Here is a 23,870-nt window from a genome sequence, read left to right on the forward strand (position 1 = left end):
AAGTGGGCCGGCAAAGCAGGTGTCAGGGCATGGTAGGCCTGGCCTCAGTGGTAAGCAGGTGTGGGGCACGTAGGGCAGCTCCACCCCAGCCCCAGTTTGATTTTTAGGTGTGCACCTCACCCCAAAACTAGGGCTTATTTTGGGGGTAGTGCTTATAATTAGGCCCACCCCCAAAATCAAGCTAAGTCTTATTTTCGGGGTAGGGCTTATTTTCGGTGAAACACAGCAGCTTTGGTGGTCTATATTCTTCAAAGAAAGAAAGAAAGGGCGGGGCCATCAAAATATTTCCTGAAGAGCAAATATTTGTTGACATGGAATATAGGAAAAGAGAAGTGACATGGAAAGCCTGAGTCCTAGCATGGTCAATCCTGTGTTGGTATTGGTATCTCCCTAGCAAGGGGCAAAGCTTATCGGTTCGTTCCTAAAAGGACTAGGTTACACGTAGAGCAGAAAGGTCTTTATCAAAGTATGTGAGAAATCAACACTTGAAGGGGGGGGGGAGGAAAGTAGGAGAAAATATATACAGTAAACATTTCCGGAATATGTAAGCATGAAATAATCCTGTTTCTGCCTACATTTGAAACTATTTTGTTATAAGTGAACAAACGGCATCAAAATGAAAAATTTAGTACAGCTAGTAAGTGCTATCAATTTGCAGGAGTTCACGTTTTTATAAAAAGGAGAGGTTGGGCTGGATGAGGTGTATGGAATTCATCTGAAGTGATGGAATGTGGAAGACTATGTTTGGTGGGCCTCCTTTTCCGAGTCATACCTTGCGATCCCTCTATGACAGATGTAATGTTATTATCTATGGTACATACTCTGCATCTCTGCACTATAATAAAAATATAATCCTATTGGTTTACTCCCATCCATTTTTTTCCGCTCCCCAAAAAATGGTTGTTCTAGCTTTAACCTTTTTATGTATGTAATAGCAGAAGAATAGAGATGGAGAGTTAGATTCAGTGGCCCCTCTATTCTGTACTTTAAAGGGAACAATTTGGTGAGTGGGGATGACGTCCACAACAGAAACCATGCTTCCCACCCACAGGTTCTTTGACCTGTTGAGATTCCAATGCCTTCTTTCAGGACTTTGACTGACTTCCATACCTCATTTATAGTTCTGAATTCCCTGGTGGTTTTTTCACTCATGAACTATCAGGTCTGACTCTTGCTTAACCTTTGAATCATGGGTAAGAAACAAAGTATTTTCAAACAAAAAAACCCCAAGAAAGTCCAATTGCCTTTTGGAAAAAGCACCTTTGATACAACCATGACCCGAGAATCTCCATAGACAACTGGTAGTTATGGCAGCCCATCTCAACCTGGGGGACTTGGGGCTCTGCTTTTGCTTTCCTTTTCTTATTGAAATGCCATTTGGAAGACATGACTTCCCGTTACTTTCTGAATATTACTTGTGTGGTTATTAAAGTAACCATTACCATTAATACTAAAAGCTAATATTCTGTGTTAATGTGTCAGTTCCTAGTTAAATGTCCTTATTACTCTTGATTTCTTAACCTTCTCTTCCTTGATATAGATCACTAAATCTAGAGAAATGCAAAAGTAACAAAATGAAGATTACAAAGTGTGGTGTGACTAATCTTCACATCCTACTAAATGAACTGCTAAATTAGAGAATGGAATTGGGCTGACACCTTTGTCTCAACTATTGTGACACCCAAACTTGGAACTTTGCTTAATGAAGTTAGGCAAGGAGATTAACTATCCCGGAAGCAGTTCAAAAGATCAAATGCCTTTTCAGATACTAGCTTTTCAATATCAAAATGGCACAGAGAAGTACCCACATCATTTAGTTGATTTCAAAATGGAAGAAGGGACATCCCCCCATTTTAAATTAGAAATTCAGATCAATTAAATCAATTACACTTGCTAAGGACTCAACCCAGATAGGGAGCCTCTGAGTCTAAATCTTTAAAGGCTATTAAGGTCTCTTTCTCCTTATTGCTTGCACCTGTCCCTACCATGTATCCTTGCATCTTTAGTAGCATATATGATAGAAATTTAGTTAGTTAATTAGTTACTGCCCAACTCATTTCAAATGACTCTGGGCGGCTTACAGCATAATAAACATTAAAAAGACAGTTAAAATTGTTGGATATAAAATGACAGAGTAGACAAAATAAAATCATTAACATACGATAGAGAAGAAGGGAGCTGGATAGATGGGGGGGGGGGAGGTGAGATTAGCTTTTAGTCATCTGCCTCCAGTATGAAGTTCCCCCATTGGCACCCCAAGTCATCTGGCCAAACCAGGTTTTAAGGCTCTTATGAAAAGTCAGAAGTGGGGGAGCCAATCTCACCTCAGGGAGTAAGATATTCCAGAGGGCAGGAGCCCTGGCAGAGAAGGCTCTTCTCCTGAACCCCGCTAGGCAAATTTTTTTGACAGAAGGGATACATAGAATGCCCCTTTGTTGGCACGGGTGAGGCAGTCCCAGTCCCACTGAGGTTAGATAGTTCCTCAAGTAACCTGGATCCGTGCCATAAACGGCTTTTTGGATAGTTACCAAAACCTTGAATTGCACCCAGAAGCAAACCAGCAATCTGCAGCTCGCAGAGCAAGGATGTAACATGGGCCATTCTAGGGGCCCAAAGAACTACTGCACTCTGCGCCAAATGCTCTTACTTAAGTGTTGTATGCTGAATTATACAAAAGAAAGTATACGATATCAAGAGAGTAAAAGAATTGAAATGGAAATGAGCTGGTTGCACATACCAAGAAGAACTGATGGCAGGTGGACCAAGGGAGTTCCAGAATGGATCCCACTTGATAAAAAGCATCCACCAAAGAGACCAAAATCAAGATGGAGCAACGATATTAGCAAGTATTGCCAGCACAACTGGCAAAGGAAATGCTGAAGCATACATTATTCTCACTTGCAGGCTTCCATCTGTAACTGCAACAAAGTGAAGCATGTTTGTTGTCATAATGAGCAAAAATTCAATAAATCTGTCAACTTTTATTATTATTTTTCTTTATTTATATCCACCCTTTATTCTTATAAATAACTCAAAGTGGTCAACATATCTAATACTCATTCCTCCTCCTATTTTGCCCTAAACTTCCACTAATGTTTTGCTTCTACTACTGCTGATTGTCATATAAGCGTAGTGGACTAGGCATCAGTGAAGGTAAGCAGGCCTTAATGGTATTATTTGGAAATATTTTAGCCAAGTGATGAGCGCCTCCAGCTTGGTACCCTTCACATATTTTGAGATTATTCAAGAGTTTCTATTTTTTTTAAAATAATTGTTTATTTTTCCAAACTTTCCCCCATACATATACCGTGATATTTATCAGATGTTAACATACATTCTTTTAACATTCATATATACTTTTAATAAAATGAAATAAATACATACACATGACTTTTGATGTTGCTCGCCCATTTCCCTTTTCACTGTATCCACACTCCTTCTTCTCTACCTTCTTTCTCCCTTTCTTCTCTTCCCTACTTCCCTCTTCTTCCTCTCCTCTTTCCTTCACCACTCTCCTCTCCTTTCTCCCCTTCTCCTCCAACCTTCCTACTTCCTTCTCCCCTCCTTTACTCTTTTCTCTCTCCTCTCCTTTCTTCCCTCTCATCCCTCTTCAGATACAATTCAGAGGTAATGTCCGAGCAACTCCTCTCCAAATTTCCCTATCTGTATTATATACAATAAGATTAATTTTCTCTTACATTAATATTTCTATTTATCTAACCTTCTCGGTATATACTTCTATAAATATTTATATAACCTCCAATTATTCAATACTGTGTCGTCTGGGTCTCCCTCATCTTCTCCTCTTCTTCCACTAAATTGATATTAAGTATCTTTTAAACATATTCTTTCAAGAGTTTCTAGATAACAAATTAAAAACTGCGTTGATGGAAAACATCTAGTTTCATAGTTTAGCTAGTTTGATAGTTTTAAAAATGGTAACCAAAGCTGCATTTCTAAACTATCTTTTCTGCAAGTATATTGCAGTGCTGATGCAAAGTCTAGTATAAGAGGAAATAAAATAAACTTAGCAAAACCGCATTATGTTGAGGCTGAACAGAGCCCAAAAGCTGTAACAGTTTTCTCTGCACGATTAAGAGACTTAACAGTTGTCGGATACTCCGGCTTGGGCGATAGTTAAAAAAAAAAAAATACTACAATTCCTATAAGACATTGGAAAAAGAATTGAAGGAAGAGCTCTTTTTTTTGTCGAATTTTGATTTAGTTGCGAAATGACTTCTGGGATAGGTCGTTTAAGTGCTTCGATGGCGGCGTAAGTTCCATAGGCCTTTGGGGAGCAAGAAAACTTCTCATCCCATCAAACAACGGGAAAGCGACGCCGGAAACGACGCGTCGACCCCGGAATCGAGCGGCGGAGCTGCGCGCGCAGGTGGGACAAACAGGCCGTTGCAGGTGAGCAGAGTTCTACGCACGTCTGAAAAGGTAGCTGCGTAAGCGGCCGTTGGTCCCGGAGGTTTGGGAGATAAGCGGGGCAGGTGTGGGGAGAAGGATATGCGAGAAGAGGATCTGTGGGCTGGATCAAACAGCAGCCCTGAGAGCGTTTCCCAAGCAGCCGCCCGCGACCTTTTTAATAGCCCTGCCCTCTACGTTGTGGGTTAATCTCTCTTTAAGCCCGTGGCTGACACTTCATTTTGCTACATGAAATTGATATTAAGATTATTTTCGTCCTTCCTCTTGGGTCAGTGAATTTTCCTAAGCAGGTGGATTCAGATTTTTTTTTTTTCTGAAGTCGCTTTTAAGACTCGAGAGTGAAAGCTCTTGCAAATTACCTGCTTTGAATTATTATATCGTTACTTCACAAGAGCGAAAGGCAATAATTTATATGAGAAGAAACATCCCTGCTCTCTAGGTAAATAACTATAACCGTGCTTTGCACGCTGAAATGTCCAAATTGTCTAATAGCGGTATGGTAACCTAATTATGTGGCCGTGCTCACATAAATAACAACTATTGCATAACAGCCTTAATTTGCCTTTATTTTATATTTTCCCTTTGTTTTCTCCTTTTTAAATAGGGAAAGTGCTATTTTTCCATTATAAATTGCTTTTTTAAAAAATAATTCTTAGTGTGATTGATGTATTGATTATCAAATGGAAAGTTATATATACCGGTTTCTGGCAAGCCAGCCTGCTTTCTTCTTTTAGATATGCCTGTTAATATCTCTGTAGCAGAGGGTAACTGATGTATGAACCATATTGCCTCCCAAAAAATTAAAGAATTATGCATTCCTTAGTAAGAAAGGAATGCTTTCCCCCAATTAATGTTTTTTCACTTCCTCTTACCCAAAATCATACGAAAGCTGTGGACGTGCTGCAATCATGGATTCAGGCCCATCAGATAAATATATTTGTTAAATCTGTCTTAAAATAAGGATAAAAAGAATAACAGAGCCAGTTTGGTCTAGTGGCTAAGGTACCAGGCTAGAATGTGGGAGACTGTGAGTTCTAGTTCTACCTTAGCTATGAAAGCTAGCTGGCTAACTTTGGGCCAGTCACCCTCTCTTAGCCAATTTACCTCCACAGAGTTACTGTGGAGAAACTAGGAGGAGGAAGGATATGTTTACTGCCTTGAGTTATTTGTAAAAATAATACAGGTGGGATCAAAATAAAAAACCTAACTTACTTCAGTAGCATAAGCTTGATGGGGAAGGAAAAGATAATATGCTCTTTGGCTTTCCCACAGTTGAGATAGCAAGACCAAGACTACTATGGAAGATTTTGATGGGGACTTCTGTCACAGAAAAGCCATTGTGTCTGAATTATGTTGCAATCAGATTGCTGCAAACATCCTGTGAGTCTTTTCTCTCTGGAACAATTTTATTGTTTACTGCCCACCTGGGGGGGGGGAGGAAGGAGGGAAGGATATGAATGGATCAGAGAGAGAAACAAAAAAACCCTATAACAGGCACAATCTGTAACGTACATTTCTTTAATCTACATTTCTTAGTTCTTGAAAAACAACTTGGGTTTGATTCCTTTTCTCATCTCATCCAATTATATTCTTATGCTTGGTGATTTAACTGTACCGTACTAACGTTTGGTTATTAGTGGTGGTTTAAATAGTCCTACAGATAAGCTGGTATGTAAGTCCGACATTGAGATAGAGTACTTGCTGTCTCTGCCTATTGTGCAATAATATGTTTGCCCCAAAATTCCACTAGAGATAAGTTAGATTAATAAATATCTTTGCTTTCCAATTTTAAAATAATTATTCGTAGATGATAACATTGCACAGCTAGAGGGTACACTTATCAAAGTGACAAAGTACTATTGATATAATAGAAAATTGCAACTCCACACTTTTTGATTGCGCTGATATGTCCAACCTCTTACTGCCAGGGTACAGGATCTCAGAACCTTGGTGGCTTTTACTGACCCAGAGGATGGAATACTGGTTCAAACTCCAGATGGTGAGTGGCTAGTAGGTTCTTCCATGCCTGTTTACCATCACTATAAAGTACTTTGTTGTACAACTCTTGTCAAATACTTTTCTCCTATGATGGGGAATCTGTCACTAAAGAATAAGAACACTAATGCTGTTGAGCTACTAAACATGCTTAAGTACCTAAAAAGGCCTTCAGACTTCAGAAATAGGGTGAAGTTGTGCCAATAAACCTCATACTTGTCTACACACAAAAGTATTACAGAATTGTAATTAATTCAGAGCACCAACATCATTTTGGATGCCATTGTAGAGAATTGTCAAAACAAAATGAAATTGTTTTACGTTCCAGATTTGTACACAGTCCTTCTAAGTGGTAATAGTTGCACATTAGCGCAAATATATTGTTACATTAGAAATACACAAAAGGGAATACCTAATTTACCAAAGAAGCCACTAGTTTATGCTAAATATTAACTCCGTCCTTAAATAAAGAGCAAAAATGAAGATTATAGATTATTTAATACTACCAAGTATTATTTAATACTACCAAGTTTTTAATTCTCACAATTTTGAGTGGTATTTTGCAGTAGATAATAGATTTCCTCAAATTGTATTTTACATTTTATTTCTTATAAGCAAGAACTTTGCTTTCATTTAAGGTGGCTGATCTTTAATATAAATTCTTGGTAGGTTGGTACTGATAAGATTACCTACTATTTGTAATAAAATCTTAATTAAAATAAAGTTCTGTTCTCTGTGCTGAAATCTAAAACATTAAAAATTGACCAGTTGAGAGTTTCTCTACAAATATGATTACTGCATGTTTGCACTTGTAAAAGGAGATGCACTAATGGCATCCAATCTGGAAAGTATAGCAGAAATAGGTTAGAATGTATACTCTTGTAAAATCATAATAGCGTAGCAGGTTACAGGATTATAGATTTATTTAAAAATAAATAGAAGAAATCACATCTTATTACAAGAAATCTTATAGTGGAATCTATTTAGAATCTATTTACACAATGTCTGTATTGTTTATAAAATCAAAAGTGATCCCGGCTGAGATAATAGATTAGATTAAACTTCCTCTGTTAATTTTTTTCTCTCTTTTTGTTTTAAAATCTTGGTACTTTTTATCTTGAAATCTCCCTAGGTAAATGAATAAGCAGATATCAGTAATGTATCCTTACATATTTGCATGTAACTCTTCTTTTTTTGTTCTAGGTGTTAAACTCCCTCTGAGAAACAGCTGAAAAACGTATCTGGCTGCAGAAAGACCCAAATCAAGGTAGTCTAAACAAGTGATCATCAAGAATGGGAGACGAAGGTGCAGGCGAACCCTTTGTGGGTACAGTGACTGGTGGGGCCACAGATTATGAAGGCATCCTTCCCTCAGATACAATTTCCCTAAGTGACTCAGATTCAGAAGATTTTGAGTTTGCAGGCAGTGCTGAAGTTGATGTTGTGTCCCCTGACGAGCCGCTTCCTTCGGATGATGTGGATTATGAATCAAAGAAGAGTGGGGATTCTTTGCACAGCAGCCAGAAATCATTTGTTCAACCCTTTCATTTGAAAGGCATGAGTTCAAGCTTTTCACAGCGCAGCCAGAACATTTTTGATTGTCTGGAAGGAGCAGCCAAACAGGCAGTGCCCTTGACAGCTGAAGACAATGTCATTGATAGAAGGTTTAAACGCCCTCTGCCACCACCCAGCATTTCAAACAAGATGCCTGCGGAAAGCTTTGGAAGACAACGTGAGCCAATTCAGTCTTATAAATGTTCCCCACCAGTACCTGATTATGTGGCCCATCCAGAACGCTGGACCAAGTACAGTTTGGAGAATGTGGCAGAATATAGTGATGATACCAACAGATCAATTGCAATGGAGTTCTTGAGTGGCTTGAACAAGGGTAGAAAGGAGCAAAGTTCAACACATCCTGAACATTATGCACCATCTTTCAACCAGGATGCTTCTAGCTCAGGTGCAGGAAGAATTCTCTTTACCAAACCAGTAAAGATAAGCTTAGACAGATCAGGAAAAAAAAGAGGAGCTTCAACAGAGGAAGAGTTGGAGGCCAACGTTATTAATGCAAACCAAGAGGCCAGAGGAAGACCTCTGGATAACTTGGCTGCCCAGAATAAAGGTGATGTACTAGATCCCTCAGAAAGCAGAGAAAAAGAAAAGGAAGATTGTGAGCCATTGAAATTGGAAGAACAAGATGCTCAGAAAGCCAACACAGGTTCTCCAGAGGTACAAGAAGAGAATGTGACGACAACTGTAGGGTTTCATGGTAGCAAGAAAAGGAGTAGGAAACATTTCCGACCCAAAAGTAATGATGAAGAAGAATCCTAAAAGCTAGAAACCTTATATTTATCCAGTGATAGCTTACTCAAAATATTTTCTTCATCATTTGCATGAATTCGGGCAGTTTGTTTTCCTTAACATGCTTGTTATTGTGACTAAAAATACTAGTAACTTTGTCCTTTCCAACAAAATCCTGCTGTGTTTTGCAATAAAAATTAGAAGACATTTATACGATAGTCCAACAATATAGACAAGAGTTTCTGTTTATGAAGGGAGGCTCGGCTACTCAAACCAAAACTTTTGACAATATACTGTAATGATATCTCTACCAGTTCATAACTGACAAAACATCTGTGGACGAGGTGCAAGATTTATCAGTTTATTGTAGTTGAGGCGAAGATTTAACCAGTATTATTCAACAGTGCGAATGAAAATACAAGCATGAAATATGACAACAACTATGTTGTTTGACTAGAGACAAGAAAATGTAAACATACAGTACGTTAAGATCATAAGAAAAATGATAAGGAATTGGAAGAGATATTTTCTAAAATTAAAATGCAGTCAACTAACCCATACTTAGACTTGATTGGTTCAGACTGTTGAATTGCCACAACTTCCTTGAAAACTGAAGAGTTTTTTTCTTCCATACATGAGAGCTTCTAAAATATAGGGATTTGTGGTGGCCTAACTGTGTTTATGTAAGAATAAAGGAGCTTAAAATAAGGTTTGTAGCTGAATATCCATTTGATATTTTTTGGTGTCAATAAAACTTGGGAGAAACTGCTTAATTAGGTTCAAAATTCTGTACTTGCATGTTAACAGCCATTTGTGTGAAAAACTATTTTTCTCTCTACTCTTGTATGGTGCCCCTTTTTATCCATTAGCTCTTTTCTACTTGTCACACTTCCTTGCCTTTACATATAAAGAAGCAAGATGCCATTTCATTCAGCTAAAGTTCTCTTGTACAGCTCCCCAGCATTATTCTCCCCTTTGAATGTTGTCAGGCACACAAAATTTGGTCATAAATGAACACATTGGTTGGAACAAGAAATTTTTTTATTATTGTTTACAGGTAGTGCTCATTTACCTATCACAATTGGAAATGGTAACTCAGTCATTAACAAAGCAGTCACTAAGTGAGAGGTGGCAAAATTACACAGAAGAATTATACAAGAACGAGCTTAGCATCCCTGATAACCACGATGGGGTGGTCACTGACCTCGAGCCAGACATCCTAGAACATGAAGTGAAATGGGCCTTAGGAAAGCTGAGTAACAACAAAACTAATGGAGGTGACAGTATTCCAGCTGAGCTATTCAAAATCTGAAAAGACGATTCAGTAAAAATACTACATTCAATTTGCCAGCAAATTTGGAAAACTCAACAATGGCCACAGGATTGGAAAAGGTCAGTTTACATTCCAATTCCAAAGAGAGGCAATGCCAAAGAATGTTCAAACTATTGCACCATTGCACTCATTTCACATGCAAGTAAAGTTATGCTTAAAATCCTACAAGCTAGACTCCAGCAGTATGTGGATCGAGAACTTCCAGAAGTACAGGCAGGATTTCTAAGAGGCAGAGGAACTAGAGATCAAATTACCAACATACGCTGGATCATGGAGAAACCTAGGGAGTTCCAGAAAAACATCTACTTCTGCTTCATTGACTATGCTAAAGCCTTTGATTGTGTGGATCACAACAAATTGTGGCAACTTCTTAAAGAGATGGTAGTACCAGACCATCTTTTTTGTCTCTTGAGAAACCTATATGCGGGTCAAGAAGCAACAGAAGTGGACATGGAACCACTGATTGGTTCAAAATTGGGAAAGGAGTCCGGCAAGGCTTATTCTGTTGCCCTGCCTATTTAATTTATATGCAGAGCACATGAGAAAGACTGGGCTAGATGAATCAAAAGTTGGAATTCAGATTGCCAGGAGAAATATCAACAACCTAAGATATGCAGATGATACCACTCTAATGGCAGAAAGTGAAGAGGAACTAAAGAGCCTCTTGATGCGGGTGAAGGAGAGTGCAAAAGTTGGCTTGAAACTCAACATTAATAAAACCAAGGTCATGGTTTCCGGTCCTCTCAATTCCTGGCAAATAGATGAAGAAGAAATGGAGGTAGTGACAGATTTTATTTTCTTGGGTCCAAGATCACCACAGATGGGGACTGCAGCCAAGAAATTAAAAGACGCTCCTGGGGAGGAAAGCTATGGCAAATCTAGACAGCATACTAAAAAGCAGAGATATCAACCTGCCAACAAAAGTATGTATAGTCAAGGCCATGGTTTTCCCAGTTGCGATGTGTGGCTCTAAAAGTTGGATCATAAGAAAGGCTGAGAGCAAAAGAATTAAGGCCTTTGAACTATGGTGCTGGAGAAGACTCCTGCAAGGCGATCAAACTGGTCAGTCCTAGAGGAGATCAATCCTGACTGCTCTTTAGAAGGCCAGATCCTGAAGTTGAAACTCAAGTACTTTGGCCACCTAATGAGAAGGAGGGACTCACTGGAGAAGAGCCTAATGCTGGGAAAGATTGAGGGCAATAAAAGAAAGGGATGACAGAGAATGAGGTGGCTGGATGGAGTCACTGAAGTAGTAGGCGTGAGCTTAAATGGACTCCAGAAGATAGTAGAGGACAGGAAGGCCTGGAGGAACGTTGTCCATGGGGTCACGATGGGTTGGACACGACTTCGCAACTAACAACAACAAAAGTGAAACTGCAGCAATGCTTATTATCTTACTTCACCTTTCCTTTGCTTTAAAGTCCTGAAAGATAATAAACGTGATGATTGGTCACAAAGTTATGTTTTTATCTCAGTCTTAATTGCAGTCATTGTCTGAGGCAGTTGCTAAACTGGGACTATATATTAAAATACCTAATGCAGTCTATTTTATACAAAAAAGGCTTATAAAATAGTTACTATAACAATAAATAAGGGTAATGTAGCTGTAGAACTGTTAACTCATGAACTGATTAGTGGAAAATAGTGAGATTGGAAACTAACTACATTAGTAATATATAGTTAAGTTCAAGAGGAAAAGTACAAAACAAGGCAAGCAGATCAGTGACTACTATGTACAACTATATCAAGGAAGGATAATAATTTGAAAAGTTCAGAAGATATTTTATGTAAATGTTCCTTGGTTATAAAAAACAATATTAAACATTCTGGCCTAAATGAATTTACAGAGTCACACATAGCATAAATTTTATTTTAAAAGTGAAGATTGGAATTAACACAGGAGGTATTTTTGAGATTTCAGTAGATAATTTACTGGAAACCCATTGGATATAATCTAAAAGGAAGGCTTTATGTAGGTATGACATAGCAGTACTCTGATATTAAAAGAAAATATCTATTAGGTAATTGGATTGACAAAGTATCACTTGAGAAGTGATCTGTTCTAATCAGTTATCAATATACATCACATCTTCAAGCTGACTGGTCTCTCCCCTATCTTCATTTTCTGGTACAACCATTTGATCAGTGCCTGTATTTATGAAACATGAAAATTTAAATGAAAATATCGGTTATACAAAGAATGAGCAGCTATAGCGAGATATGAACAAGTTACTTCGTGTAATGTCACTTATCAAAGCTAATTTGTCTTTTTTAAAAAAGAACTCTTGCATATTTTCTATGTATTTTAGTAGAACTGTTCAAGAATGGGAAAACAATAGATCTGCAATCCTTGAAGATTAATCTGACATGTTGTTATGGACCAAATTCCACTACCTCAGATGCATAGAGATACTTTCATTTCAGAGCCCAGTTAGACTGAAAACACTTCCATTTTTATGTTGACTTACAGTACATGGTTTTTTTTTTGTTTGTTTTTTTGTTACAACGAAGTCCATTTGTGCTTACTTTTAACATATATTATCAAGTTTTTTTGCTTATTTGAACCTGGCTTAAATGAGAATTAAAGAGGTATGAGATCTTCTATATCCAAAAGAAGGTCTAATCCCTCAAATCTGGGAGCTCTTTGGCAAAGCTATCTTAATGGTCATAACTGGGTAAGTATGAGATTTTTGTTCTCATTGATACCTGTTAAAATTAACTAGCTATGTGGCTAATTTATGCTATTCTGTCTGGGATATTTTTTTGCCCTGCCTAAATATAATATTTGATATTCAAATGCCCCTCCTATTTCTGCTGAGGGAGTATTGTGCTATCTTAAGGTTAATAATTATATATAGCATATTCATTTTAATGAGAAACAGCTATAAGAAATAGGCATGTTTGAAGATGCCACAAGACTGCTCCAAAGGAGAGGGGCTGTTTGGTTTTTTTGTTTTGGTACTTTCCTGTGTAGCAGGCCAACATTTCCCTCATATTTTCCACATAGGAGATTAAGCTGGAATTTCAGAGGGATTGCTGTGAACTACCTAGCCAGTCGAGCAGTGACAAGATTTTAAATTCCTAATCATTACATCATTGTGTCTTTCTTTATAATATAATGATTAAGAAAATAAGGTTTACACATTCCTAAGGGCTACAGCTTGTTTCTGATAGTTTATTGAATAAAGCATTGTTTATTGGCACAATTTGTTAAGCATTATTTAAAATGGCTGGATACACAAAACCCAGCCCAAGCCAAACAAACTTCATTATGACTGAATCCAATGTACAGTATGAGGTCACAGCCAATATTGTACTTAGCACTGTTATGGATTCTTCTACAGCAATTCTGATGTGTATTTTTGAATATTAGGCTGTTTTTATGGATTTTAGGTTTTTTTTTTACTTCGTTTTGATTCCTCACCCACCCCACCCAATCTTTATCAACACATTACTCACGTGTGTAGTTTGAAATTGGCCCGCTGAAAAATATACTGTTTTTCACTAAAGTGTCTGCCATTGAAGAAAGCATATCTGTGGAGTAGCTAATCTGCATAATAAAAACAAATTATTTGGATACCATTACTATTCGAGACATACTACAATTATAATACTAATTATAGCAAAATTCTGGGAAATCAAACCTGATGGCATAGTGGGGTTTTTTTGTGTGTGTGTGATATAATCATAGGATCAGAACGCGACTGTAGAATGAAGTTTGAAACCTTCTACCCATTTACTAAGGTTTGACCATTCAGTAGATTCTGGGTAATTGCATATAAAATAGTTTCTCCTTAGCTCTTTTCTTCTATTGAGACCTTTGAATCTATGAACTGTTCATTGGGTTTAGAATTTAAAATGTCCTTTGAATGTAACATATTTTGAAGGTATACTTGTTATTGAAGTAAACTTCTGGAGAAGGCCATAAACTATTGTTTATCCACCTCACTTAAGCATGCTCCAAACAAAAAAAGGATTGATTCATGAAGTCCTATCATGATTTCTGAACATTGATCTTGGAAACATGTATGAACAAATTAAAAATTGTGCAACTGAAGCATAAAAAGAAATTCTTACTTTTGATTCCAAAGATCTAAGCTGTTTCTCTTGCTTTTTTAGACCACTAAAATTCTTTAAAAGGCTGTCCACCCTGTTTTAAAATGAACCAACAATAATAGAGTCAGAACAAGAACATTGTCAGAGAGGAGGTTTTGAAGAACTCAGTAGAGCATCCATCTAAGATAGGGATCTTCAAACTTGGCCCTTTTATGACTTGTGGACTTCAACTCCCAGCATTCCTCAGCCAGGCACGCTGGCTGGGGAATTCTGGGAGTTGAAGTCCAAAGTCATAAAAGGGCCAAGTTTGAAGACCCCTGATATAAGACATATTTAGAATAGTGTCTACTGCAAATACTTTCTGTGAATTAATAATTATTCATCTAGGACAGGGGTCCCCAACTCCCAGTCTGTGGACTGGCACTAGTCTGCGGCATGCCAGAAACCAGGCCGCACAAACAAGCAGAGCCTCATCTGCGGGATGCAGACAGTACACGAAACCACAACCCCTCCGGTCCACGGAAAAACCACAGAACCGGTTCCTGGTGTCCAAAAGGTTGGGGGCTGCTGATCCAGGAAATGAACAGTAAGATTGAATTCATCCACTTATAATAATAATAATAGTAGTAGTAGTAAAGTTGGAAGGGATCTTGGAGGTCATCTAGTCCACCCCCCCTGCTCAGGCAGGAAACCCTACACCATTTCGGACAAATGGCTGTCCAGTCTCTTCTTAAAAACTTCCAGTGTTGGAGCATTTACTGCTTCTGGAGGCAGGTTGTTCCACTGATTAATTGTTCTCACTGTCAGGAAGTTTCTCCTTAGTTCTAGGTTGCTTCTCTCCTTGATTAGTTTCCACCCATTGCTTCTTGTCCTGCCTTCAGGTGCTTTGGAAAATAGCTTGATTCCCCCTTCTTTATGGCAGCCCCTGAGTTATTGGAATACTGCTATCATGTCCCCCCTTGTCCTTCTCTTCGTTAAACTAGACATACCCAATTCTAGCAACCGTTCCTTATATATCCTTACTGTAGCTACTCATATCTTCTAGCTTGGATTTTGAGTGATTGCTACCTGCTACTCAAATTCCACGTACTGTACATAGATTCTACAAGCAGGTAACAGTTGTGCAATCCTGTCCTAGTCAGAATTCAGTTAGTGAACCTGTAGGAACCATTGGGTGTCTGAACTCAGCTTTAACATCAGAATCTGCTGTTCATCGCTACATTTAGAATAACTTATCACAAAAAAATGACTTCTATTAATGCCATTCCTGACATTTTCATTGCAAGGGCTGTATTCCAAATAATGTGTGTGCGTTTTTGAATGTTGGGATTTCCCATATCACCTAAAGAAGGATCTGTTTGTATACATTTGCAGTGTTTTGGATTGAAGAACAACAGTGTTGGATTAAGTTTCATATGGGGATGGGGTTAACAGCTTCAAAAAGGGAAAGGAAAACAGGAAAAGAATAAGGCAATGAAAATGAAGTAAATAAAACCACCCATTATTAAAGGTTTGCTGCTGACCTAATTATAAACCTGTAAATGTGCTGCTTGCTTTTTAATTATGTCAAACTACATTTTACTTGCAGACGTTTACTTACTTGTCTGACATTTTCTTCAGTTTTTCCTCGTTGCTTTCTTTTTTCTTTATTTCCAAATTTGCCAGATAATTTTCTTTCTGTAGCAACTCCCAGGTTATTAATTTTTGATCCAGTTCTTCTGGAATGTCTCTTTCTGAAGGAAGGGAGAGTTAGACTTGGGACGAGGAGAAGGAAACAGTGGCCAAAGGGGAGCGGGGGGGAGGTAAACTAATATCAAAATATAGCAAAATCATCACTATTGTTGGTTTTCCATAGAGTTTCAATATTACCCTATAATCAAATGAATATTGAATGCACCCCAGTAATACTGCATGCCTAGTTTTCATAGAGCTCTCTTAAACTTGAAAATACACTTTAAGAATTTGGATAGGAAAGGGACCACGTAGTCGAAGTCCAATGGCTGACTCATAGCTGTATTTTGAAAGAAGCCCAGTAAGCCAGTTCACAAATGCACAGGACACCACTCCTGCACCCTGTTTCCCCATACAAATGTTCATTTCTACCCTGGAGGATTTGTGGTCAACCTTAATTTCCATTCTGAATGCTTCCTCAAAGCCCCGATGTAGACCAATGTTCTATTTTGATTTAAAATGTAGTAGTCTACTTGTAAATAAAATTGGAAAATCTTTTGGAGATGGATACCACGTAGTAGTCTTCATTTATAACTTTGGATCTTACAGATATTCATCAATTTGTTCTCTCTGCTATAGCAGTAATAGTTTCTACCGATATATATTTAAGAAAGTGTGAGTTTTTGTTTTTAAGTAAAAATTAATGTTTAATTCAATTTTGTTTTTAACTTTAATTTGTTTTAATGTAATTACAGCTAACACCATTTTAATGCAGACCTCCGCAATGTAAAATGATCCAAATAGTGTGGATTACAAACCATCTGGAGGGCACCATAGTGAAGAAGGTTATTCATCCCCTACAATCCATTTCAATTTTTAAAAATAATAATCCACAGCTAATTATATAGAAATGAACTTTACTATTGCATAAAGTGATAATACGGTTTATGATGGTACATTAATATATGTACTGTATGTATATGTGTGTGTGTGTATGTATGTATATAATCCTCAGCTTGTTCTTACCACTCTGCCCACAGCTTACCCAGATGTTCTTTTTTGTGTTCAGTCTTCTTAAGGGCCCATCCAAGAAATAGTTTAATGTGGTCAATAATGATAAAAGGAGGAGCAAATGCAGGACGACCGTGGTATTCAACAATCAAGTTGTATCGCTGAAATTTCCAGAAGATGTCTGCATTCCCTTGAACAACCTGAAAAGTGTAACTTAAAAGGAAGAAGGGTTGTATCAACAGATCTCATTCTCTAAAAAGAAGATTGTTTTCAGATGTGTAAAGTTCTTGATGTTTTTCTAATTGAGAAAGCGGTCTGCCAGCTTTTCTTGGTGTGATTAACACTGACAGTAAACAAGTTTGGGTTCTGCTGAGATAAAATGAATTTGACAATTCATTTTGTATGAAACATAATAACTGTTTCCAGTGGTTTGGAGAGGCAGTTCTAGGCCTTGAGTTTGATCTCAATTAATACATTCTTGAAAGCGGTAAAATATTCCTGTGAATCTTCAAGCATTGATGTACTTGACTCATTGGACAAACGAGACTACACCTGAAACCGTATCACCATTCTGTCAAATCTCTTCCAATACTCTCCACAAGCTGTATGTTTCATCAGCTTGTTTTATATTTCAAGTGCCATCAAACATTTAATATCTACATCTGATACATTTATTTGCTACCTAAGAATAGCTCTTTCAAGTGACTACAGAATATTTTAGGCTGTATTTGTTTTAGTGTTGTTATATCCCTTGATTTAAAATAGACAAAGTTTATGTTTCCTTTCTTATTTTTGGTCTGTGTGACAAAAGTACATCACCCAATACTGGAAAGAACATGAGCTATTTAGGACTTCCAGATCAGGAAGAGATAATAGATCACATGAATACCTGCCTATTTGAAGAAAGGTTAGCCAACTATATTGCAATATATCTCTGAGCTGGATGAAATCATAGTAAATATTTTTCAGTGGATTTTGAAAGGTCCCAAAGATGGCAAGTATGCTTCATAAAAAGTCTTACGAAGACAAATGTCTAGAATTTCACATAAGCTATAAAAAGTTATTATTAACCTCCATCGAAAATAAAGTTAAATAGATTATTTCCAGAGATAGGGCTATTTATTTAACTACCTGCATGAATTAGCTATTGCACAACATGCACAATTTTATTAAGCATTTAAACTTTTGCAAAAGTAACGTATTTACACATATTAATAATATGCTGAACAGTATTACTGTAAGTCTTTATTTTCAATGGATTGAGAACCTTCCTGACTCTATCAGCAATTCTTTTTGTGACAAACTTGGGATACCCAAATTCCAATGAAATGAGTGCTAAGGAAGCAGACCATTACTGTACGGGTAGTCCTTGACTTACAATCATTCATTTAGTAACCATTCAAAGTTACAATAGCACTGAAAAAAGACATACTTATGACCATCGCAGCAGCCCTACAGTCACATGATCAAAATTTGGGCACTTGGCAACCAACATATTTTTACGATGGTTGCAGTGTCCCGGTGTCATGTGATGGCCATTTATGACCCTCCCAATCAGCTGACCGGCAAAGTCAATGGGGGAAGCTGGATTCACCTAACAACCATGCAATTCACTTAAAAACCTGCACTGATTCTCTTAATGACCATGGCAAAAAAGATCACAAGATTGGGAATGACTGACCTAACAACTGCCTTGTTTAGCAATCGAAACCTTGGTTCCGACTGTGGTTGTAAGTCAAGGACTAATAGGTAATATGTCAGTCCAGCACACACTTATCCAGAAGTAAATCACATTACACTTCCTCAACAGGATTTATTTCAGAACACATAGCTATACTCTCACTGTGTTTATTTTGCTGCTGCTTTTCTTTGCAAAACCTTTTGTGGATTCCATCTATTACACACACACATACAAGATATATCCCAGAGAGTGTGCATGCATATTATTCTATCTGTGGCTATTAGACAGAAGGCTTCTTCTATTTTCTTATAGACCCTCATTTTATACTTGCCTGAACATGGCAATTAAGAGATTCATAAGCAGCACATTTGTAACCAGTAGGAAAATGACTAAGAGTATTATGACCAGCCAATTAGCGTAGGCACTGGGACATGAGAAGTCACTCGCCGTCTGGTTCCTCTGCTGACCCAATGTGCAGTTTCCAAAATCCATGCGGGATGCTGTGGTAGTGAAGTTTAAAAAAAGAGCAGTGGAAGGAAGGAAGGAAGGAAGGAAGGAAGGAAGGAAGGAAGGAAGGAAGGAAGGAAGGAAGGAAGGAAGGAAGGAAGGAAGGAAGGAAGGTTGAAACTGTTAAAGCCTTCAGAATGATTTGCTAAAACAAGCTACTACACTGACTTTACAAAGGAATCAGGTGAATTGATGCAGCTGACACTCAGCTGTAGCATCTATAAGGGACAGGCCTAGGAATCAGAGCCTGCAAGTAGAACAGAATTTAACAGGGGAAACAAAAAGATGTAGCAAAAGAGGACAACTGGACTTTGCCATTTCTGTCAGAACTTCTGAAGAAACACCCCAGCCAAAGGACTTGGAGGACTCTGTCATAAACCTCATTGATATCACTGAATCTAACTTAAACCTAAATCCAAACGTTTTAGACTGATTTTCAAGGTGAAGGACTAGAACAGGCTTTTGCCACAGGTAACCAAAATGCTTTCATATTTGTCCTATGCCCGTGATGGTGAACCTATGGCACGCGTGCCACAGGTGGCACACAGAGCCCTCTCTGTGGGCACGCGCACCATCACCTCAATCCTAGGCCTTCAGATGGGTTTTATAAAACCTTTTTGCCACTGTGTGCAAAAAAAAAAAAAGGTTCAATCAATCAATCAATCAATTTCAACTTTTTGCGGGAACAAAAAGATCTTGCAAAGTTGGAATTGATTGATTGAACTTTTTATTCCCACCCAGTTTGCTGTTACCACCACAGCCACGCTCAACCAATGGGCCATGCCCACCCAGCACCCAACAATACATAAATGGGTTTTGGGTTGCAGTTTGGGCACTCGGTCTCTAAAAGGTTCGCCATCACTGTCCTATGCTGTTCCTTTATCAATTCTATCCTATGTAAATGATGGCTTTACTCACATGTGACTAAATGTTTCTAGCTGGTTGGTATGATTCAGTGGTTGGACTTATAATACTGTGCAAATCAGCACACAGTGTTAAGTTTTGAATTGCTCTATGTCTATCATAGTGGATTATGCCATTCCTCATCGTGAATACAATATAGACCTTACAGTACAGATGACTTCAGATACAGTGCAATGAGAATGCTGTTGACTGATTTATTATTATCTGTCAAAACCCCTTTAATCAAAAAGTAGGATTGCTGAGGTACTGTAAATGAAACGCACAATCTATTTTATCCAGTGGAATTTGTCCAAATATTTGAAGGTAGGGACGATAAAGGACCCTCCTGAAAATCCACTCAGCACGACTGTCATCAGGATGAAGCAAAGCTTCTGTGGCCACACCATATGCAATGAGCCAGACACTCAGGAAAAAGAGGAAGAAAAAAACATCCTTCATCTGTAAAAAAAAAAATAATAATAATGAGAACTAAAATCTCTTCCTCCACCCTTGTGCCCTCCAGGTGTGTTATAGACCCAAGATATCTGGAAAAGTCAAGTTGGTGGCTATTCGATTAGAAACATTCAAAGAGAATCACAATGGATTTCTTGTCCTTCTCATCATGTATTCCCAAAACTCCTCTTTCCTGTCGAACTAGAGATTTATTGGAAGGACAATTTTGTTTAATGCAGGCTGTACAAATATGTTAGAATGCAAAGTTGTGAGTCATATGTCTAGTCAAATTGAGCACACACACACACACACACACACACACATACACAAATGTTGGAAAGAAAAGTTACCTTCTTGCATCTTTTGCAGGAAAAATTCCTTCTGCTATAATCAGGGCTCCTCCCCCCCTTTTTTTTAACTTCTAGTTCTTCCAACCTAGCAGAGGTTCCTTCAAATATATTGCATTTAGAAGATAAATATGAGCATTTACTAAGAGCAGAATTTCTTTTTATTTCCTCAATATTATACTGACTTTCTCCTCAAAACAGTGTCCAGGCTAGCTAATTAAGATTCAAATACAGCTTTAAAAGCTGAGATAAAAAAGTAAAAGGAAGCAACAAAGAAAAGAAAAAAAAAAGTTGCTAGGTTTCTAAACATAGAGTGGAAGACAATGGGTGGGTGGGGGGGAAGAGTCCTTTCTGTGTGCCTGGCACACTGAGAGCAAGGAAATCTTCTACAGGATGTCTGGTAGATGTCTTAATAATACATAAATAAATATGGGGATGAATGTAATAATACTTAGAAATGTGAAATTAATAGCATAATTTCCCTTGAGTCTGCTAGATTGAAAACCAGGTCCAACCCCATTTGTTTTCATTTCTCTCGGCAAGGCTGTACTTACCATTCTTTCCACAATGATAATCTTTGGGCCCAGTTGTTTATGAATGGCAAAAATATGAATCAGTCTCAGAGTGAACACCATAAAATCAATTGCTAGTACTGTTCGGCCATCGTGAAAGGTTGAATTAAACATTCTGATAAGAGGATGAAGGCAGTTATCATGAAAAAGATGCAAAAATAAAGTAAGAAGGCACCATTAGAACACAAATGCATAACTATTAGTATCAGAATAAAACAGCTCAAACTAAATTCTTTTCCAAATACAGGTGTAAATATCTGTTTTCAAAGGTTTATGGGCCATAGCTTGCAAATAATGGTCTCTTCATATTCCCAAAGAATACTCTCTGAAAGTGGGGGAATCCTTATAGAAGTCTCTTCAGCTAATCCTATCCAAGATCAGGACAAATCACCAGTTGCCCAGAAACTGGTTGGCTGCAATTAGCAACCAATGCTGGTTTTTCAGGCATGATAAAATCCTTATTTTGCACCATTTAGATATTTGTTTATATGTTTATTCCATTTATATGGCAGCCCATCTTGCATAACAGTGACTCTGGCTGGATTAAAAACTCAAATGAATACAGCTAAAGAATAACAAATAGCCTTGTTGCCCCTGGAAAAGAGCTATGGCAACTGTACCAAGAAGTACAGTAGTCATCTACCCTGTATTACTGATGAATTATAGCTCTGCTGTTTATGGTTTGCACTGATTGAATTTTTCAAGGTATAGTAATAGTAGTAAAGTTGAAAGGGAGGTCATCTAGTCCAACCCCCTGCTCAGGCAGGAAACCCTACACCATTTCGGACAAATGGCTGTCCAGTCTCTTCTTAAAAACTTCCAGTGTTGGAGCATTTACTGCTTCTGGAGGCAGGCTGTTCCACTGATTAATTGTTCTCACTGTCAGGAAGTTTCTCCTTAGTTCTAGGTTGCTTCTCTCCTTGATTAGTTTCCACCCGTTGCTTCTTGTCCTGCCTTCAGGTGCTTTGGAAAATAGCTTAATTCCCTCTTCTTTATGGCAGCCCCTGAGATATTGGAATACTGCTATCATGTCCCCCCTTGTCCTTCTCTTCGTTAAACTAGACATACCCAATTCTAGCAACTGTTCCTTATATGTTTTAGCCTCCAGTCCCCTAATCATCTTTGTTGCTCTTCTCTGTACTCTTTCTAGAGTCTCAACATCTTTTTTACATTATGGTGACCAAAACTGGATGCAGTATTCCAAGTGTGGCCTTACCAAGGCATTGAAGAGTGGTATTAATACTTCACGTGATCTTGATTCTATCCCTCTGTTAATGCAGTCTAGCATTGTGTTGGCCTTTGAGTATCCTCTGATTCTTACAAGAACTGAATAGTTATTCCTTGTTTTTCCCGCCAAGACATCTCTTATTCTAAACTACTAATCATTTCATAATTTTCACTTATGGTAGCTATCTCCCATGCTTGGCCACTTAGTGCCTTTTAGGACTTTTTTCTCAGCACTGTATCATCTCTTCTCTTGCTACCTGTAATATCATCCTTTGAAAAAAAAGGCAAGGGGGGGGGGAGAAACACCTGAAGCCACATACCTGCAAGTGATTCCAATGATGAACAAGGAAATAGCCAGCATATCACACTTGTTCCAATTATCTTCTACATAGAGCTTGAATTTTTTTATTAGATTCATGCCTCCATCAGTATAGGAACTCTGCAAGTTAACATCTATTATGTTAATCCTTTCATTTCTTCGTCAATAGTTTAACATTTCAAAATTGAGTATGAAATATATGACAGTTGCAAATAAGGATCACTTTTTTTCCTAGGCTTCCTATATGCATCTGAATAACTAACAGGTCTTTCATTCCTGAGCATCCTATTGCTTGGAAAATTATTTTTATGGGTTTGGATGACCCACCTGACATAGCGATGTTGTTAATGCCAGCCTATACTTGGCACCCCTAGAAGGGATCAATGGAATCAGAAAATTAATTCATTGATTCTGAACTATACATTGTACAGCATTTTATCAAGCTTTGTGATTATAGGAAACTTTGGCTTTTGTGGGAGAGAGAGAACCTACCACTTTAATGCTCTTGTGTTCTGACAAAGTTTCATATTCTAGTTTGAGACATCACTGAATCACTGAAATACGTGTGAGTCCATATTTGTAGTAACACACTCAGGATCAATTCATCACTGAAGCTACCAGATTCCCACAGCTGCGATGGCATAACTCTGCATTTAAAACTCAGCATTGGACTAAACAGTGTTTCCCAAACTTGACAATTTTAAGGCATGTGGACTTCAACTCCCAGAATTCCACAGCCAGCATTGCTGGCTGTGGAATTCTGGGAGTTGAAGTCCACATGCCTTAAAATTGTCAAGTTTGGGAAACACTGGACTAAGATAAACATTTGCATGGGATTGTACTTGCTGGTGTTTTTGCAGCAATCAGTCCTAAATCCCATTCAGTTTTTCCTGTGTCAAAATTTAATGAATTCAGTCAATATTGACTGTAGCTCAAGGCTTTTTGCATAGCTGTGGCTTAAAAAATGCAGATATATACAGTTTCTCTTCAAAGGAGAGGAAAAGGAAAGGATATGAAATAGTTGAAATAATGCAATAATTTATTCTTATCACCTACTTGCAGA

At 37.9% G+C, this 23,870-nt stretch overlaps 2 protein-coding genes across 14 annotated transcripts in view; one reads left to right on the forward strand and one right to left on the reverse strand.

Moving 5' to 3' along the window:
- Nucleotides 1–4,275: 4,275 nt before the first annotated feature.
- On the forward strand, nucleotides 4,276–9,500 carry TSSC4 (tumor suppressing subtransferable candidate 4). 12 transcript variants are annotated; one of them, XM_039350727.1, is made up of 4 exons: nucleotides 4,276–4,413; nucleotides 5,704–5,811; nucleotides 6,360–6,430; nucleotides 7,630–9,500. In XM_039350727.1, exon 4 carries the CDS (start codon nucleotides 7,720–7,722, stop codon nucleotides 8,755–8,757), a length of 1,038 nt encoding a protein of 345 aa, XP_039206661.1. In that variant the 5' UTR covers nucleotides 4,276–4,413; nucleotides 5,704–5,811; nucleotides 6,360–6,430; nucleotides 7,630–7,719; the 3' UTR covers nucleotides 8,758–9,500. The 12 variants fall into 12 exon arrangements, with proteins under 12 accessions (XP_039206661.1, XP_039206668.1, XP_039206664.1 ...); XM_039350734.1 differs by having other exon boundaries at nucleotides 6,367–6,430; XM_039350728.1 differs by having other exon boundaries at nucleotides 4,365–4,443.
- A 2,330-nt stretch (nucleotides 9,501–11,830) lies between these two features.
- TRPM5 (transient receptor potential cation channel subfamily M member 5) overlaps nucleotides 11,831–23,870 on the reverse strand; it is a 61,271-nt gene continuing 49,231 nt past the window's right edge. Inside the window, exons 18-26 of one of the 2 annotated variants that reach the window (XM_039350740.1) lie at nucleotides 22,809–22,927; nucleotides 21,244–21,376; nucleotides 20,174–20,348; nucleotides 18,811–18,979; nucleotides 16,833–17,011; nucleotides 15,717–15,849; nucleotides 14,138–14,210; nucleotides 13,520–13,610; nucleotides 11,831–12,209 (exon numbers count right to left, since the gene is read on the reverse strand). In XM_039350740.1, coding sequence (XP_039206674.1) covers nucleotides 12,127–12,209; nucleotides 13,520–13,610; nucleotides 14,138–14,210; nucleotides 15,717–15,849; nucleotides 16,833–17,011; nucleotides 18,811–18,979; nucleotides 20,174–20,348; nucleotides 21,244–21,376; nucleotides 22,809–22,927 — 1,155 coding nt within the window. In that variant the 3' untranslated portion in view covers nucleotides 11,831–12,126. The remainder of the gene's footprint in view (nucleotides 12,210–13,519; nucleotides 13,611–14,137; nucleotides 14,211–15,716; nucleotides 15,850–16,832; nucleotides 17,012–18,810; nucleotides 18,980–20,173; nucleotides 20,349–21,243; nucleotides 21,377–22,808; nucleotides 22,928–23,870) is intronic. The other variant, XM_039350741.1, reaches the window with a different exon arrangement.

This window comes from Crotalus tigris, unplaced genomic scaffold (assembly GCF_016545835.1).
Source record: "Crotalus tigris isolate CLP2741 ecotype Arizona unplaced genomic scaffold, ASM1654583v1 scf7180000018354.2857554, whole genome shotgun sequence".
NCBI classification, from domain to species: Eukaryota; Metazoa; Chordata; class Lepidosauria; order Squamata; family Viperidae; genus Crotalus; species Crotalus tigris.

Coding starts and splice junctions, on each gene's coding strand:
- TSSC4 (XM_039350727.1), top strand. CDS start 7,720: ATGGGAGACGAAGGTGCAGGCGAACCCTTTGTGGGTACAGTGACTGGT.